At 34.5% G+C, this 19,735-nt stretch overlaps 1 protein-coding gene across 7 annotated transcripts in view; it reads left to right on the top strand.

Moving 5' to 3' along the window:
* Nucleotides 1-19,735, top strand: part of Pde1a (phosphodiesterase 1A) — a 349,265-nt gene that overhangs the window by 231,468 nt on the left and 98,062 nt on the right. For all 7 annotated transcript variants that reach the window (XM_048808123.1, XM_048808124.1, XM_048808122.1 and 4 more), the window contains one exon: nt 15,236-15,349. In XM_048808123.1, the coding sequence (XP_048664080.1) occupies nt 15,236-15,349 (114 nt within the window). The remainder of the gene's footprint in view (nt 1-15,235; nt 15,350-19,735) is intronic.

The raw sequence follows: 19,735 nt of genomic DNA, 5'->3' as shown, positions 1-19,735 counted from the left end.
AAATAAAATTAAACCTCTATATTTTATTGTACACAAAATTCAACTCAAAGTGGATTGAGGACTTAGAAATTAGGCCAGAGGTGCAGCACCTAATAGAAAAAAAAGCAGGCCCAAATCTTCATCATGTCACCTTAGGACCTGACATCCTTAACAAGATTGCTAAAACACAACAAGTAAAATCAATAATCAATAAACGGGATGGACTCAAACTAAAAAGCTTCTTCTCACCAAAAGAAACAATTAATGAAGAGAGAGCCTATAGAATGGGAGAAAAATTTTACCACATTCACATCAGATAGAGCACTAATCTCCAGGATATTTAAAGAACTCAAATAATTTAACACCAAAACAAACAAACAAACAAACAAAACCCAAATAATTCAATCAGTAAATGGGCTAAGGAAATGAGCAGACACTTCATAGAAGAATATATACAAGTGGTCAACACATTTATGAAAAAAAAATTTAACATTTCTAGCAATTAGAGAAATGCAAATCAAAACCACTCTAAGATTTCATCTCACTCCAGTCAGAATGGCAATTAACAAAAAATCAAGCAACAATAAGTTTTGGCGAGGGTGTGGGAAAAAGGTACACTGATTCATTGCTGGTGGGATTGCAAAATGGTACAACCACTTTGGAAAACAGTATGGAGAATCCTTGGAATGGAAACACCATTTGACCCAGCTATCCCACTCCAAGATCTATACCCAAAGGACTTAAAAGCCACACAGCCACTTCAATGATTGTAGCAGCTCAATTCAAAATAGCTAAACTGTGTTAACAGCCTAGATGCTGTTTAATAGATGAATGGATAAAGAAACTGTGATACATACACACACACACACACACACACACACACACACTAGGATATTACTCAGGCTTAAAGAAAAATGAAATCATGGCATTTACGGGTAAATGGACAGAGAATATCATGCTAAGTGAAGTAAGCCAATCCCAGAAAAACCAAACACTGAATAGTTTCTCTGATGAATGGATGTTGATCCATAAGTGGGGAGGGCAAGGGAAGAATGGAGAAACTTTAAGATGATAAAAAATTTACTCTGATTGGATCATTACACATTGTATACATGTATTGAATTATCACACTATAACCCATAAATATGCACAATATATGTGTCAACTTAAAAGAATAAAAAAATCAGTATTTTGGTTTCTTTTCTTTAGTATTTTAATCTTCATTTTTTGTCTAAAATTTCATATTAAGCTCAAAACTTATGGCTGTAGTATTAAAAGCTGAATTGACCATTTGTTCATGGTATTAAAAAATATATTTTTCCCTTTCAATTTCCCAGTATTCAATTGTTAAATCAGACTGCATGTACAATGGTATTAGCAGACACTGAGAGAGATAGTTATAAAAAATAATAACATTTTCACAACCTTATTTCTTTAGACAACTGATATTTGTCACACAACTGATTTCTTTAGTTCTCTCTGGCTCTAGAAACACATGGTGAGTATAATGGACAATGAGTATGCATAGTTATTTTTCTCTTTCTTAGCAGCAGGAGCAGCAGCATCTGTTCAACATCTGGTTCTTTCAGGGAGCAGCTGATTATTAGCATTCAAACTGAGTCTTCTAGTCCATGTGTTTAACTTCAGATAGGCTTCTTGAGATTACTTGGTTATTTTATTGGTATCATTTAAAGTTGTATGACCATTTGTTCCACAAGCTTGTTTTAAGTAGTTTTCTTTTCTTTTTTAAAGCAATGCCCTTTTAAACACCACTAAGATAAAGCAGTGTGATTCTTTTACATGGGACATTTAAAAACAAATTACAGGAGAAAAAACAATATCTGTGTTATAGAACTTGAGAGAATTTCACACCTTTGAATAAACATGGTAAAGTAAATGATTGAAACAGAAAATTAATGCTAATATTAACAAATAAAAATGACTCAAGAATTTTAGAGTTCACGGACTCCCTTAGAATATATCTCCAAGTCTTTATAGTTATAGAGCCTTGGAGGTGAATGAAAGTACTGAAGTCAAAAATGATAGAATTATATACAAATAAACTCAGAGTTTCTAGATCAAATGTAATTCTACCTACATAGACTTTCAGTTATGCTGTATAGTTCTTTATTTCTTATTTCTTTTATCATTCTCTCTACCACAGAAAAAACAAAGAGATTATCTTCTAATTGTGAAAAACACAATATTTTTAATACTAAATGGGTAATATCCACTGTGCCAGCCTACTAAATTTCCTGTTTCATAATTGCTGTTTTGTTAAGTTACTTAGGTATGTTATTAAAAAGAAGTCTCACCTTTTTGATACCCTATTATCATCATTTTGTTCATTTAGTTGGGCAGTGAGAAATAAAAGCTTTTTTCTTTTGAAAAAAGCAGTGGATTATCTTATATTCCTATTTTTTTCAACTTGAAACCCTCTATAATTACAGTAGAAGAACAAGAATTTATAAACCAAAAAAAAAAAATCAAAGACAAAAAAGGTAATTCAATGGAGAATAGATTATTATAATAAAATTTAGAAATATGGTATGTAAAAGGAAGAACAGTGGTAACTCTAAGAGCAGAGGAACCAAGTGTAGGGTCATCCGTAATAAAAGAAATGAAGCAAAGCTTTTAAAGTTTGAGAGAAAATGCTTCTCAATTTAAAAAAATATCTTTCAAAATTATTAATCAACTGGGAAGAAAAAAACCAAAGATTTTTAGCATTCAGAAACTTCAAGAATTATGTCACATGAACACTTTCTTAGAAACTACTGGAGAATTTGCTCTTTCCAGCAAGACAGGGAAGAATTCAGAAAGGAGGAAGTCAAAGGATCTAGAAACAGGGGATTCATAAAATTTGTTCAAGAGAGGCCTTGGGATGGCTACTGTGTAGCACATCTGGAGAGCAATCCAACCAGAGTTGAGCCAGAAGATATAGAGTTCCAAGACAGAGCTCTCCAGAATGAAAGAGAAATTACTGATTGGTATTTGGTGGGTGTAAATGGGATAGGGGGGTAGATTTCAATAGACACAGAAAAGATAATGCCACAAAAAAGGAGGTAATTAATAACTTTGGCTAACAACCACCACTAACTTCAGAAATAGGATTGTAGTCTTCATATACTATTCGTCTATTTAATGAACATTCTATATGTAACCATAAAAATGTAAAACTTGATTATTGGTAAATTCAGAGTATTACAGAACAGAATTGAGAATTGGAATATAATGGGACAGACATATAAAACACCAAAATCCTTATCCACCAGAAGCTTTTGGTGGGTCAAAGAAAATGTAGAATCACCAGATCCCAGGAGCTTTGGGAGTTTCTACAAAGAGACACCAGTGGGCCCATCCAGGGGCATCTGAAACCCGAGAGGAAACAAAGCTTCCATGTAGTGATTTCTGTGAGGAGTCCTCACTGTGTTCCTGGTTGTCTTATCATCCCATGATACAATTCATCAATTTCAATAATTAAATTCTTAGTTTTACATATTCAGAGTTGTTTAGTTTTCCTAGTTAGTGTCTTATTTATTTTTGTTTCCTAGTGTTAAGTTATACCAAGCTTATGACTCAGTAGTTTATATCTATGCAGTTGCCATTCTAAAAACTGCTTCCGTCAATGTAAAAAAAAGGGGGGGGGCTTCTATAAAATGCAACCCAAGTTTTTTGTCATTCAATTTTAGTGGTTTCTTAAACATACATGTGTGTGATATGTGGTGGAGGGATCATCTAAATCAGAAGGTTAAAATACTTCTCTTAATATAAAAAACAGCCTTCCCAATAAATACTATGTTCTCAGTCAATTCATTTGAACTCAGTTTGACTGCTTATTATGCCACAAATTGCATCCCCACAGCAGGACTGGGCATTCAAGACTCTCTTCTTTAATCAACTCAATTTTCCTCTCAATGAGTATCAAGAGTATCTGAAAAACTTCTCTGCTCTCTGATAGTATCGGTGGGGGAGATATTTCTCTTTATTACTTTTTTTTAATGTTGTGTAATCTATTTTAATTGGAAAAATTCCATGTTGACTTTTCTTTCCATAGTTTTATTTTTTTGTATGCGTAATTCTCTAAAAATCTATTTTTATATGATTTTCTATTTCTGCTAGTGTATTTTTGAAGCCCATTGGTACATGGTTCTGCATTAACTAAATGTCCCAAACCACTTGCTATGTTTGTCTCCCACTAAGATTTGGATGCTGAAATCCTAACTCCTTTCCCGCACCAGGGGATAGTATCTAGAGGTGGGGCCTTTGGGGTGTGAGTAGTTCTGAAATAAAAGGCCTGCTGAAGCTCATTTGCTCCTTCTGTCACAGGAGTTGACAGTGAGAAAATGAGGAAGTGGGCTCTTGCTGGTGCTGAATCTGCCAACACATTGATCAAGATTTTCCCAGTCTCTGAAACTTCAGAGCTGTGAGAAAGAAATTTCTTGTTTTTTTATAAGCTACCTAGTAGATGGGATTTTGTTATAGCAGCTTGAATGGACAAAAGGCACCACTGTTAAACACCCCTTTTCATTTTGGTGGAACCAATGCTAAGATCTTCGTGCTCAGCCCTAACAGCAATAGACTGCAGTTTATCAGCCCCTCATTATTTCAGGAGTTCCTATCTGCCTACCCAACCTCCTGCTCACTCACTTTCAGTCGTTCTAGATCATATTCATATTTGACTTTCCTAAAAGAACTCAAAATGCTATACTTTCCCTTTTTTAAAAAATTTTGCAAAAGAAAATGTGGTGATTTCAGCCATGGTAATTCATGCCACTCTCATACTGTATAGGGTTTCCACCTATTTCCCTTTCTCTTTTTCACTTAAGATAGGTTTGCATTTTATGACTAACTCAAACTTCAAACATGTGCATGTTTTCAGTCAATTCAGTACATGAGCCTGGCATATATAATGAACAGGTTTGTATTTAATTATGTTAAATCTAATTTTCTTTTCTTGACTTCATTCACCATGTGTCTAAAATACCCCTAGAACAGCTAGAGTTTAATGTTACCGTTAACTCAAGATTGGAATGCTTTGAACCCTTTAGAAAATTTCTGTTCACTTCCAATTCAATATGTATTTTGAGGCCCTGTTATTTTTTAATCACTTAAATTTGTCATGGATAATGATTCCAAAACTACCATTTAAAGAACCTGACTTCTAAATTAAGTCACTTTTCTTGTGAGCAACATATGGGTATTTTAACTTAATAGAGAACTATGTCATTTGAAATACTTTTATTTTTATCAAAAAATGCAGTCAGTTCTCTAGGAGTAAATAATCTTGATAGTTTAGTTCTTTTAGTTCCTTCTTTGAAAGAGAGAACTCTATTTCCAAATAATCTGCTTTTAGTGTATCTTGATTTATCAACTTCAGACTTTATTTACAAACACTCAAAAATGATAGTAGAACAAATAATTTGCCTATTAACTTCATCAACATTCTTACCTGAATCTTCTCAAGAGTTATATTGCACCTATATTTTGTTGTTGTCATTAATGTTTATAATAGTACCACTTCATTAATATTAATCAATTGACAAATATTGTGCTTTAACTGTTTCCTATCTTGTACAACAATTTTTTTTTTCTTCTGAAATTTCGCAGTGGTGCTGAGGTTTGAACCCAGGGCCTCACACATGCTAGGTGAGTGCTCTACGGCTCAGCCATAACTCCAGCCCTGTATTTTAAAAATATGTATATAAAACAAGTTTATGAATGTTCTAGTGATCTGTCCAAAGAAGAAATCCCAAACATTCTATTAGTTCCATTGTTCATAGATTCCATTCTTTCCCTTGTAGGATCCATCCACTTCCTTTCTTCTGTACTCCTGTGTCAATCTGGACTAACTAATTCCTAATGGGGCACACATCTATTTTTCTGGGACTTCCTTTCCCATTTGTTTGCATTATATTTTCTCTTATGTCTCTGTTATATGTAAACGTATTTCCCTGTGGCCTAAAAAATAAGAGTAAATTTTCCTCAAACTTGCTTGATAGTTTGAGAACAGAATGTGAGGCAGGCCCTGGGACTCTCTACATAATAATCAGGGCCCAGTGAACTCAATGCAAAATTAAAATATTCAATGTCTTTTTATCAAAATTATTAAGTTCAAGATGGAGACAGCAAAGCACTAAACTAAGTGTGAGACCCTTATAAGTGCAAGACCCTGTGTAACTAACAAGGCACATGCTTATGAAGTAGGCCTTGACTGACTTTTCCTTTGTTAACATTCTCTATCTCTACTCCTTATTCCCTATATGTAGAACTCTAGTGAACTGGATATTAGATCCCCCAAATTGATTATCTACTAATCTTATCTTTATTATCCTCGTATCCATTCTGCTGTCTTATTATTTACCTCCTGGCATGGTAACTAGACATTTTCCTCTACCACTTTGATTGATATTTTCGTGTAAATTATTAGGGTTAATTTTAAAGAGCTGTTTTATCACCATTTGTTCCATTAACAATAACAAAAGTGGCCTATGTTCCTGCTTCATGGATGCAGCTCTTCTCTTTTCTCAGAGTTCTTTTGTTTCTCTCTTAATGTTTCTCTTTGGGCTCCATGTTGTTTCCATTCCATCCAAGTGTTTTTGGTTTTTTTTGAATGAATTTGTTTGTACTTGTCTGTGACTTTCATGTTGGAGGTTACCATCAATGCCTATTGACTACTGACAGGCCATTGAAGAGCAAAGCCAAGGCACAGTGCTGGACACATATAATCCCAGCTATTCAAGATGTTGAGGCAGGAAGATGCTGAATTTGAAACCAGCCTGGGAAACTTACCAAGACCATGATTGATTGCCCTTGGGTTCAATTTCCAGTAGTACCAAAAAAAAAAAACCAAAAAAACAAAAAACCCAAACTATATCTACTTCCTATCTATCTACCTACCTACACACACACACACGCACACACACACACACAGATATACATACATGTATATACATATATGTATATGTATGTACACACATATATTTGTGTATATGTATGTGTGTGTAATATATATATGTACATGGAAAGTCAATATTTGAGAATGCCTTTATATTTTCATATGTTCACATATATATACACATATATACATGTGCACAGATATAAGTAAAAATATATATAAAATATATATCATATATTTATTTATTTATTTATTTTAATTTATTTTTTTGAAGAGTGAGGCTTTGAAAAGTTCTTAGAATCTCTGGGTATGTGAGAGCTGCTTGTCCCCTGAGGGGTGCACTGAAGGATGAGCAGGCAGTGCATCATGACTTTCTAGAATTTCACTTGCCTCAATCTCTCCAATCTTCAGCATTCTCCACTCTTTGAATAGCTAACCTGACTTACTGTCACTCAACATGCTGACTTTCACAGAATCTGTTTTCAACTGGCTGTCTCACTTCTGGTTTCCTATAGGTTTGGTAGGGTAATTTCTCCAGGGTAAGGAAAGAAATCCAAAATATCTAAAAGATCTCTACCCAATCCTTCTGATTGATGTCTGACTACTCTTTTTGCATTGTAAGATCACTGGACTCCCTACCTCCTGAGCTGTTCTAGGTTCAGGAGTCATTAATTGTCTTGCTTCTCTCTATAATCACCCTTTGAAAGCACATGGATTTCTTCTCTTTTATACCTTCTAAGACTGTTACCTCATCTCACTATATAGTTTTTCCAAAAATATGCTACAAACTTCTCTGTTGTTTTCATCTTTCCTGTTCTGTTTTTCCATACAGCTGTTTTACCTTTTCAACCTCTTTATGTCATTAATTTTCAGTAGTGAGCAATAATAAAGACATTTTTTTAATCTGCCAAGTTTAAATGCAAACCATAAATCTCATTTCACCTACTTCTTTTTTTGTCAAACTGTAAAAATATACCACAAACTTTCTGGTTCAGTTCACATTAGCATCCCTCAACAAACAGCCCCTTCAAGAGTCAGGCTTCTCCAGTGTGAAAGTATGAATTTGGACTCATGGATTTCCAGAATTTCCTATGTAGTAATGATAATGAAAACTTGGTCCTTTTTCTTAATGCTGATCCAATAACAAGAACAAAATTTTGAGGAAAAGAAATTTTATTACTTTGCTAGCACAGGAGAAAGGCAATAGACTCATGCCCAGAGGCTGCCATTCTAACTATCAGGGGGAACAGAAGGCTGTAAAAAAGGAAGTACCAGGGCTGTTTTCAAAGTATCATCACCAACGGATCTAATTAATGCTTAGCTAATATCCTTGGAAGAACTGTTGTTCCGGTTTCTAGGTTCAGTGTTTCTTTATTGGGTGGACAGTGAGCAGAGGTGCAGAAAACTCAGCCTACAACAGAAAGAATGTTGATCTTGCTTTCCCCATAGATGAGGAGGGGAAGAGGGAAAAGAAGGGAAAAAATCATATCAGTTTTAAAATAAGCTGCCAGTGGTTGAGAAGCTAGTTTTATATTCAAAGCATGAAAGAGACTCCTGTTCCATGAAAGGGAACCTGTTACAGTAGGTGATCCATAGCATTTTATGCAGCTTCCTATCCCCTTTGGCCATTGGCCAGATGCTGTTCACTATAGGAAACTCTGGGAAGCAGCTCTCTAGGTGTTAAATTGCTCGTCTCTATGAATACCAGAAAGAAAAAGAAACAAAAAATGGTGAATGTGAGTTGGGCAAGCCTTCAACAACTTTAAAGCCCTGCCTTTACTGTCTTTTTAACACATTCATAGATTTGCCTTTAAGATCTCCATAAAAGGAAATGCCATTATGGGATGGATGATAGAAGTTCGGCAAGAAAAATGATAGAGTCAAAACAGGTACTTTGAGAAGCCATGAGACAACCGTCTTCGCATCATGAGATTATCTGCAGTTGTACATGCAATTACAGAATTACATGACTCCTCTGAGCTAGTGACATAGGACTCCAGGAATGCATAATCAATAGACCTGTATCATCAAGGCATGGCAGAGAGAAAGAGGGAGTAACGGAGACAGAAGGAGTGATATGGAGAGAAAGAAAAACAAAGATTGAAAGGGAATTCTGTAGATGGCTGCCAGATAAATAGCCTTTTAAGGAGGAAGAGGAAGAAGAGGAGGAGGAGGAGGAGGACGAGGAGGAGGAGGAACAGAAGGAGAAGGAGGAGGAACAGGAGGAGGAGGAGGAACAGGAGGAGGAGGAACAAGAGGAGGAGAAATTGCCTCCAGGGAGAGCAGAAAAATTTGTGTATTTCACTTTTCTCCTTTCCCTTGTTTCCTCTGATTCTCCACATTTGTGAAATCCAACTGGACACCTGCTGTGGACCCTATAGGCCAGTCTCAGAGCAAGAAGCAGAGTAAAGAACAGTAAAGCAAACCTGGACAAATGAAAGATATTTAGCATAGAGTGTCTACCTGAGCTGAGTGCTATATGAGTTTTGCAAGCTCCAAGAGAGTAACATAAGATGGTAAAATGTTCTTAAGTGGATCTACTGTGTGTGCACTCTATTCCTAATCTGTCTTCTCTGCTTTAAATAACTAACTAGTAGGTAAAATTCACTAATTTTTCTTCATTAGAATAGGCATTTTTAAGTAAATGCATTATATTTTAATATATATTTATTTAAACATCTAACATTTTACAGAAAATCACTGAGTCTACAAAGACCATGGAATTTCAGAGGGGTAACTGTGACTAGGTACAAATGATTGGTTCCCTCTTAGAGTGAAGATGGTATTATGGTGTTGTTTTGTTTTGTTTTTTTCCAAGGAGGAAGAAATGGGTCTTGAGAGCATTTCTAACTCTGAACGTTTGTAAATCTGTACTTAAAAGGCATTTTTCAACATGCTGGAAATTATATAATGTTCATTTCTGTAAGAAAAAAAGTTAATACCTCTTGAAGAGATAATGATTTCTTGGAAAGAAGGAGTATAATTTTGGATTTCTTTTTGCTTAAAAAAAAAACTTTTCATCAAACACAGTTGGATATCTATGTCTGTGGATTTCACATCCATGGATTTAACTAACTGGATTGAAAATATTCATTAAAAAAACAAAATCACATCTGTACTGAACATGTACAATCTTTTTTTCTTATCATTATTCCCTAAATAATACAGTATAACAACTTTTTACATACCATTTATTTTGTATTAGGTATTGTAAGTAATCTAGAGATGGTTAAAGTATAGCAGTAAATGTGCATATTAAATACTACACAATTAAATGTAAATACTACATGTAAATACCACACAATTTTATGTAAAGGACTTTAGAATTCAGGGATTTTGGTATCTGCAGGGGTCCTAGTACCAAAATCCCATAGATACTAAGGGATGATTATATTCTCTGTCTCAACAAGATTGCTTCACTCCTTTAAGTGTAAACTATAGGCATGTGCAAACATGCTTCTATTTAAGGCTAATAATATTAGCCATACTATTTTTATTGTAAATATTTAAGGTATTTTGGTATACATATACATAGTGAAATGATTATTGCAGTCAAGCAAATTAATATATCCATCATCTCACAGTTACATTTGATTGTGAAAATGCCTAAAATTATGTTAGCAAATTTTCAGTATAAAACATGACAGTATTCTGATTCTTAGTGAAGGTTTGTTTTTGTTTTTGTTGTTTTACATTACTGAGAGTCAAACCCAGGGCCTCACACATGCTATGCAAGTGTTTTAACAGTAAGTTATACTCCCAGCATTCTTAGTAAATTTTTTTAACTAGAAATTCAATTTATCTTTCTTCTTGAGATTTGGTAGTTTGCGTCATTTAAGGAATTTTTCATTTTATCTGAGTTGTTAAATTTCTTGAACTAATGATATTCATTTTAATAATAATTAACATCCTTGTTTACCAATTCTATTTGTCATATTTGGGTCAATTTCAACTGATTGATTTCTATCACCATTATGGGTCCATTTTCCTATTTCTTTGCTTGTCTGGTAATTTTTTATTTGATCAGAGACTAATGCAGGGGGAATCACAGATAAAAAATTAAAATTATAATGAAAGTTAAGAAAGTTTCAGTGTGGAGTAATGAAGTATGATTTAGTTTATAACTAGAGAGACACCACAATAAATGGTAATCTTCAAAGGACTAATGAGATGGATAACATCCTAGATATGCCTAGTAACTACAGCATTGTTCAGATAGTTAAAGACATGGAGGAACAGGGTTTCAGTAAGAAAGAAGAGCTTATATATATGCAGGGATGTGTGTATATATACTTATGTATTCAATCCTCATATGTATCCTTATATATATATTCATATGCATGCATATACACGGGTATGCATTCCGTAATAAATATTTGTTGCATGCAAGCAAAGGAGACAACAGGAGTTCTAATAACCCTGAAAATATATATTCCTTTTCAATCTTTTTTGGGTTGTCTGTGTGAGTTGTGAGTTTGCTTTTAAACCACACTGAGAAGTCTCTGTGAGGGGCATGTTCATTGTGCAACAAGCACAGCCTCTTTTTCATTGTTGTGGTTGCTGATGGGCCATTCCCTTGTGAACAGCTGTTGGCTGTAGGACTTAGTGGTGCACCTGCAGATAGTCTCTGAGAGGGGAGCACCTCTTAGTTTACATAAAGTTTCTTTCTGCCATTCTTGAGTTCTTTTGGATTTATTTTTTTATTCTTTTCATTTATCAGTTAGAATTGGGTTCAGTGACATAAAAAAATTCAAAATAGCAATGGCTATACCACAATCCTTGTCTTTTCATATGAAACAAGTCCAGAGGTGGGTAGTGTCTCTCAGGTGATTAACAGCTTGATATCCTGGCCACTTCCATCTTTCATCTCAGCATTGTTCCTTGGGTACCTTCCTTTGTAATCCTGGATGGCAGCTGGACATTTGGATGGCTCCCCCTCATTCTAGACCTTAAGACATGGGCAAGGGATATGAGAGGACTCCTTTTAGCTGAGTACACCCTCTTCAAAATAATTGTTCAGAAAGTTTTACACAAAAACCTCCATTCACATATCACTGGCCAGAATTTAGTCACTTGGCCATACTTATCTCCAAGAGCCTGGTCAGTGTTGTTTTTGTTTTTCTTTAAGTGGGAAAAAACTGCTAATTCAAATTAAAATAGACTGCAGCTACTCAGAAATAAAAGCAGGTAATAACCTGAAGTTTCTATTTTTTTTCATTTTTTTATTTAAATAATTTGAACTGATATATAAAACCATAAAAATATATATTTATGGTGTATCATGTGATATTTTGATGGACATACATTGTATAATATTAAAATCATAGCTATTTCCTCAAATATTCATCATATATTTCCAGTGAAACACTCAAAATACTTTATTCTTACTTTTTAAAATATACAGTACATTATTATTATTTATTGTCATCCTTTATTATTTACTATAAGTAGCACACCAGAACTTCTTACTCCTACCTAACTGTAATTAACTACCCACTTATGGACAGTTCTTCTCTTCTTCTCATCCCCTCTACTCTAGGAACCGTCACTCTACTCTCAACTGCTATGAGATCAAATTCCTCTATTTCCCTTAGGAGCAAGACCATACAGTACTTGTCTTTCTGTGCTGGCATAACACTGGCATAGCACTGGTATAAAGACAGATACATACACTAAGGGACCAGAACAGAGAGCCCAGAATTAAACTGATGCATCTACTGATGTTTGATTTTCAACAAAGGTGATAAAAACATACATTGGAGAAATGAGTCTTTCAATAAATATTGCTGGAAAATTATATGTCCACATGCAGAAGAATGGAACCAGAACTCTGTTTCTAACTGGTTATAAAAATAAACTTCAAATTTATTAAAGATATAGACGTAAGACCTTAAACTATGAAATTGCTAGAAGGAAACCGGTGAATCAGGACATTGGAAAAGAGCAAGGATTTTTTGGATAGATCCTAAAAGCACAGGAAACTAAGCAAAAATTGACAAATGGGATTCATAAAACTAAAAGTCTTCTGCACAGCACAGAAATAATCTCAGAGTGAAGAAATAACCTATAGAATTGGACAAAATATTTGTAAACTATATGTCTGACAGGGGATAATATGTGGAATAGGTTTGGAATTCCCAAAACCCAGTTGTTTTAAAATGGGCAATATACCTAAATAAACAATTCTCAAAAGAAGACATACAGATAACCACACACACAAGTATATGAAAAAATTGATCAACATCACTAATCATCAGGGAAATGAAAATTAAAACCTCGCTCTATTAAGAATGGCTATTGTCAGCTGGGCATGGTGACATATTCCTATAATCCCAGAAACTCAGGAAGCTGTGGTAGAAGGATAGCAAATTTGAAGACAGCCTGGATAGTTTAGCAAGACACTGCCTCTAAATAAATATGTCTGTGTGTGTGTGTGAGTGTGTGCACGCGTGCAAGCACGTGCACAAATAAATAAATAAAAGAATAAGTAAAAGGAATTGGATGTAACTTAGTGATAGAGCAACAAAATAAATAAATAAATAAAGTACTGGTGAGAACAAGGAAAAGAGGAAAAGGGAACCTTTGCACACTGTTGGTAGGAATTTAAATTAATACAACAACCATGAAAATATTATGAAGTTTCCTCAAAGAATTAAAAATAGAATCACCACACTCCCACTACTGGGTATATATCCAAAGGAAATGAAATTAGCATGTGAAAGAGACATCTGTGTTCTATGTTTTTTGTAGCATTATTTACAATAACCAAGAAATGAACATAACCTAAGCATCCATCAACTGATAAATGGAGAAAGAACAAGTGGCACATAAACACAATGGAACACTAGTCAGCCATTAAAAGGATGGATATATTAAGTACTTACTGTTTTTAAAGCATATCATACAACCAAGTACAACCAAATGGTACTATTTCCTGGATAAGAAGTTTTAATCTGGCTGTGGCTTTTTCTCTTGGAGAAATGAAGTGTCTTTTATAGGTGGAGGAATGTCAAATACCTGCTGAAATTCCTAACTTGTCTTCATACCCTAGGCCTCGACATTGGAAATGACAAAATCATAGAATTTACAGGGAAATGGATGGCATTAGAGCAGATTATGCTAAGTGAAGCTAGCCAATCCCTAAAAAACAAATGCCAAATGTCTTCTTTGATATAAGGAGAGTAACTAAGATCAGAGTAGGGAGGAAGAGCAGGAGAAGAAGATTAACATTTAACAGGGATGAGAGGTGGGAGGGAAAGGGAGAGAGAAGGGAAATTGCATGGTAATGGAAGGAGACCCTCAGGGTTATACAGTGGAGGAGGTAGAGAGAGAGGAGGGGNTAAAAAATTAAAAAATAAAAAAAATAAAAAATAAATAAATAAATAAATAAAAAAGAAAAAGAAAATCTGTTAAGTTATCTCTAAGCTAGTGCCTAAAAGTAGATATACTCTATTCTCTCTTTTGAAATACCTTAGAACAAGAGTGGAATTAAGTTCCATCTGGCAGTTCAAGAAAGGAGATCAATCGGTTTCACATTGCTTATCAATGTCATATAGACAGTAAGGAATATAGGTTCCCTTTGTGCTTGGTGTAATGCAATATTTTTGATTAACAATTTATTGCATAGAAGTTTTTTGCACAGTATTTTTGATTAACAATTTACTGCATAGAAGTTTCCAAAACATTATTCAAGTATTCTGTATTACCTCTCTATATTAGGTATCAATGGCTGCATAACAATATCTCAAAACTCAATGGCTGAAAATAATAAACTTGATTATCTCACTGCCGGTCTCTGTAAATCAGGATTCTAGACATGATTTTGCTGAGTTCTGTGCTCTCAAACTCCTCTGAGAATTGGGGCACATCATTGCATCTGCAAAAATGAGAGAAAATGTTTTTTTTTTTTTTTTTAGGTTTGCCTTAGGTTAAAAAAATAATCACAGTAAAACCACTGCATATACATATGTATTTTTTGCTTGATTATATTTTCTGAACTTTTGCCTTTCATCTTTGTTTTCATTGCTGTATACGGTGAACAACAGTAACTGTGGCAGCCAGAAAAGCACTCTAAATAGTCCCTTAGGGCCAACTCCGAAGAAGCAGAGACTCCATACTCTAAAGTCTAGTGATAGGAATATAATTTCATGAGTGTGTTGAATATGTCATCTTGAATTTTCAACTAGCTACCTAATATTATTTTACAAAAGAAGAAAAAAAACCTAAAAATATGTCTATTGTATGACTTAGAAATAGGTGTGTGAAAAGTTTTACTTAATTTGTGTTTAATATTATGCTATTTTCCATAGTTATAGTACATCGCTCTAATTCTTTCTCTTTGGCTACTTTTTTTTGGAATAGACTAAGATGCCTAGTGAAGCAGCTGGAGAAAGGTGACGTGAACGTGGTGGACTTGAAGAAGAACATTGAATATGCAGCATCTGTGCTGGAAGCAGTTTATATCGATGAAACAAGGTGAGTCCGGTGTCACCTCCTCTCTCTTTTGTCCTCATTCTTCTCTCCCTTCTTCATTTCTTGGTCTTGACCCTCCTTCACTCAAACAGCAATTGAACATATCTTAATATAAAACCAAAATCAAAATCTCATTAAAAATTTAAAGGTTCCTTTTGATTTAGTTAATTAACTGGACTATGATTCTTTTTTTTAAAACATGTACTTTAATCCAAATGCTTTAAGACAACAAAAATATCAAACAATAAATTTATAAAATGAAAGATAATTTATTCTCTTCTTATGCACCCTCACCTTCAGTGTCCTTAGGTCTAGTCTTTAAATGTCAGAGACATGTGTAGCCTTATCTTGGTTTTCATTCAGGTAAGAAATTTTCCTCTAATATCAGAGTTTCTTCTGAGAAATGTCTATGACATGCCCACATGCTCACGCTCATGATTTCCTGGAGGGCTTTGTGAAGCTCCAAATATGTCACCACCTAAACCCAGCCTCATCGTTAGCAGACTGGTAAGGAGATTAGGAGATGGAGATTCATTGGAAGAGGGTTGTTATCCCAGTGCTGTGGCTCTCAGCCAGGCCACTTACCCTCCAGGGGATGTTTGGCAGGCCCAAGAGATTTGCCCAGTGTTTCTTGGTGTTTACAGAGTGCTAAGACAAGGTCCTGACTCTCAGAAAAGATAAAGGTGACAGTCAACTGATGAGAGCCTCCCATGAATTCAGAGCTAAGAGGGAACCTGCAGCAGGAGAGAGATAATCTTCTAGAGTTTGACTCAGATTAGGTACTCAGACTTTTCAAAGCCATGATGAAAATGGAATAGAGGTCTTTTGAAGTAATGAAGAGTACCGGCATCAAATGATGAAAGAGAAGGATTCTAGGGTGTTTTTGGTAAAAGAATCAGGGTGTAAACTGAAATTTTCAGCCAAAATATCACAGAACATATAATGTTCAAGGTGCCATGAACATGTTCAGGTGTTCAAGAGTACTGAGTTACCTCTGAAGGACCCAAAAAAGGTCTCTAGGAGAGAAAAGTAGCCTACATTTGGGCATTTGTTACATAGAAGACAGCAAAAGTATCAGTCTAGTAAGACCCTCTGCCCTATTATCCCCTGTCTGTCCCACCACCTTGTTGAACAGTAGAAGCAGTAGAGTAGGGGCAGGGAATGGAGAGTGAGCGACCCTCTAGGTCCCCTCCCTTCTGAAGGTATCATGCCTGAGCTTGGGGAAGGTAAGAAATGTTAAACTAGAGGTGAGATTGAAGTTCTTATTTATCTTTGTGTACTGGACTTCACATAAACAATGGGTAATATTGTTTAATGGGCAATAAAGACCCGATTCAAAAATCAAAATGATACAAAAGGCTTCATCAGTCTTGCCTCCACCTTAGTCCCCAGCTAATCTCTTATTATGTGATATATGACAAAATTTTATTTTGATATTTTCCCTCCTTCTTTCATGGAAGATAGCATAGAACATATATGATCTTTCATTTTGCTTTGTTTTTTTCCCCACTAACTAAGGCAGCAGGGGGATCTTCCTGCATCATGTTTTGATCTTTTTTATACTCAACCATGAAGATTTTCACTAATAATGACAGAGACGGCCACAGCAAAGGCTGTGCTGCACAAGTGGTTCTGCTTTGGTGCCCAGAATGGAGTTCCTCTGCCAGAGCATGGTTTAGAGTTACAAATTAAGGGGGGAAATCAAAAGAACACTTTCAGATTATAAATTCTATCCATAATTGTTTTCACTGTTGAATTTCACTGAATGAACACACACACACACACACACACACACACACACACATATATATATATATATATATATATATGTTTATTCTAAGCAAACAGATATTCAGAATGTGAATTTAAAATATCTGATATTGTTCCTTTAATTTCTTTGTTCCTTTATTTTCCTGTGTGGCCTTTATTGTCCACCAGTTGATTGGACTTAACAGGCTTGAGTTCTCTTTATTCTGTCCTTGGCTAGACATTTCATTTTATATTTATTTATAAAATTAAAGAATTTCTGGACTGAGGGTAAAACTCAGAGGTTGAGCACAAGGCCCTGTGTTCCAACCCCAGCACTGCAAAACAATAACTAGCCCTCCAGCTCCCCAAAAAAGACTTTTACCTTCAAGAATTTTATATATATATATATAAATAAAATTACATACATATATAATAAAATTCATCTTATAATGGCAATGTTAACTATCTGGTTTTGCCTAAGAATCATGTATTTCATTTGACAGATTATTGCATGCTATATTTATTCATTTTATGTTATATTTCCTTTCTCTGAAAATTATGACTCCATGAATATTTTGTTAATGTAATTTACCATGAACCCTAACTCATTTAAATATGAATTATGTTTAAAGTATAGTTCTTTTTCATTTGAAAATTTCTCTTTTATAGGAAAAAAAAGGTTAAGCACAATGTTTGACTGCTTCATGGTAGAAATTTAATTTGGAGGGGAAGATTGCTTCTTACCACAAAACATCCCGGTTCCTAATGCCAACCACATCATTCCCAATTTCTACTTAAATGACAAGAAACGTTTTACCCTTTCATTTTAATACTTCCATGACATCATTATTTTTAAACTGGATTAATAATAACAGCCCACATTTATGCCATCTTCAAAAGGTTCTTGTTTCATTACTTCACATAGTTTCACCCCAATCCTCAACATTATTTTCTTCATGTCACTAATGAGAAAACTAAAGATCATTTAAACATCACAACAGTTCTAGGAGATAGAAATTCTGTTATTACCATTTTGTATATAAGGAAACTAAATCACATAAAAGTTTAATAGCTTACTCAAGAGAATGAATTGAAGAGTGGGATTAGGACCAGGGCAATCCAACTCCAGAGCCTAGGCTACTAAGTACAATTCTCATCCCCATCCCTTTTGCAACATTCAACCAAAAGTGACTGACTGGAAGTTTGATGGACACTCATGTGCTCTTAAGATCCTGAGACCTGGTGGGTGCAGATAAAGTTGTATCTTATCTGTTCCCAATTTTGTCTTCAGTGATGACATACTGGTAGCTTGAAATTGGCTTTGGTGGGATATTAACACCATGGAAAATGTCAAACGCAACATGCAACATCATTGGTTTTCCCTGGAGAGCCTGTTAAACATTTACCATCATGCCATTGGCTAGACTTAAGATCTCCCCTTAAGAGTCTTCTAAGAGCCCAGATTTTATTGTCAAATATCAGTTTAGAAATTCTTAGAACACACATAGTTTGAATTCCTATACCTATAGTAAGACACATAGCATTAAACTGAAGATGTTTCTATTGAGATATGCATAGAATTATTTTAGTGTCATTTGCCTTAGGAATATTACTAAAATAAGGATCGTTTAAAAGGAGTATGGCTTGAGAAGCATTTATTTGATTTTTATTTATATTTTTATATTCTATATGGCTTCCGAAACTTATTTAAAATTAATTCAGTGAATATTCCAGAAGTGTTGCTTGAAAGTTGATTGTATTGAAAAATAAAAGACAAAAAAAAATAAAGGTCAGCATATAATAATACTGGGTAGAACATAAATTATTAGTTGGTTTAAAACATTCTTATTTATTTATTTATTTCTCTTCTTACTAAATATTAGTGACTACAGTTTTCAGTTAAGAAAACAAAACAAAAATTTCTCTTTAAAGATGATTTTGGTGAGAAAAATAAAAACAGTTTCTGACAAAAATCAAACTGACCTTTGCAGAGATTATAGCACAATTCCCTAGTGAATGTGAACATTTGTTGGTTTTTTAAAAAGACATTTTCATATGCAAATGCCAATATTTTATGAGTCTTCCTTTCAGATATGTCCCTAGAGGCTATTATTTTCAAAGTCGCACAGTTGTAATCCAGAAACATGTGGCCTAAAAAGAAAAAAAAAATCTATTCGTCCTTATTTGGATTGGGCCACTGCCAAGCAAAGTAGCATCCTTGGCCTCCCAGGCAGCTGACTGGGAGATGTACTTCCAGAGATGGATACTGTGCTTACTGATATCTGACAAAAATAATATATAACTTCATTTTGTTTAATGTGAACCAATCTGTTTTAGGATTACATGGTTAAGAGAGTATAGACTCTGGATTGAGAAAGAATAGGTTGTTCAACAACTGGATCCTCCCATCAGTACTCTCCTTCTTGAAGGCAGTTAGTTACTTGAAGTCTATAATATCATACTTTATCATCTATAAAATAAGGACAATGCCTACCTCCAGGGTTGGCATGAGAATGAATGTAGTACAGTGCCTGACAAAATAAAAGTTAGATCATAGCCATTATGTTTGTTGTACTACTAAAATGCAAATACACTTTGCATTTTGGGGATATATAACATCTTAAGGTATTAATTTATACC

The sequence above is a fragment of the Marmota marmota genome, unplaced genomic scaffold, assembly GCF_001458135.2.
Source record: "Marmota marmota marmota unplaced genomic scaffold, marMar, whole genome shotgun sequence".
In the NCBI taxonomy this organism is placed as follows: domain Eukaryota; kingdom Metazoa; phylum Chordata; class Mammalia; order Rodentia; family Sciuridae; genus Marmota; species Marmota marmota.
The sequence above is the reverse complement of the archived record's forward strand: the minus strand, read 5'-3'. Positions and strand labels throughout refer to the sequence as shown.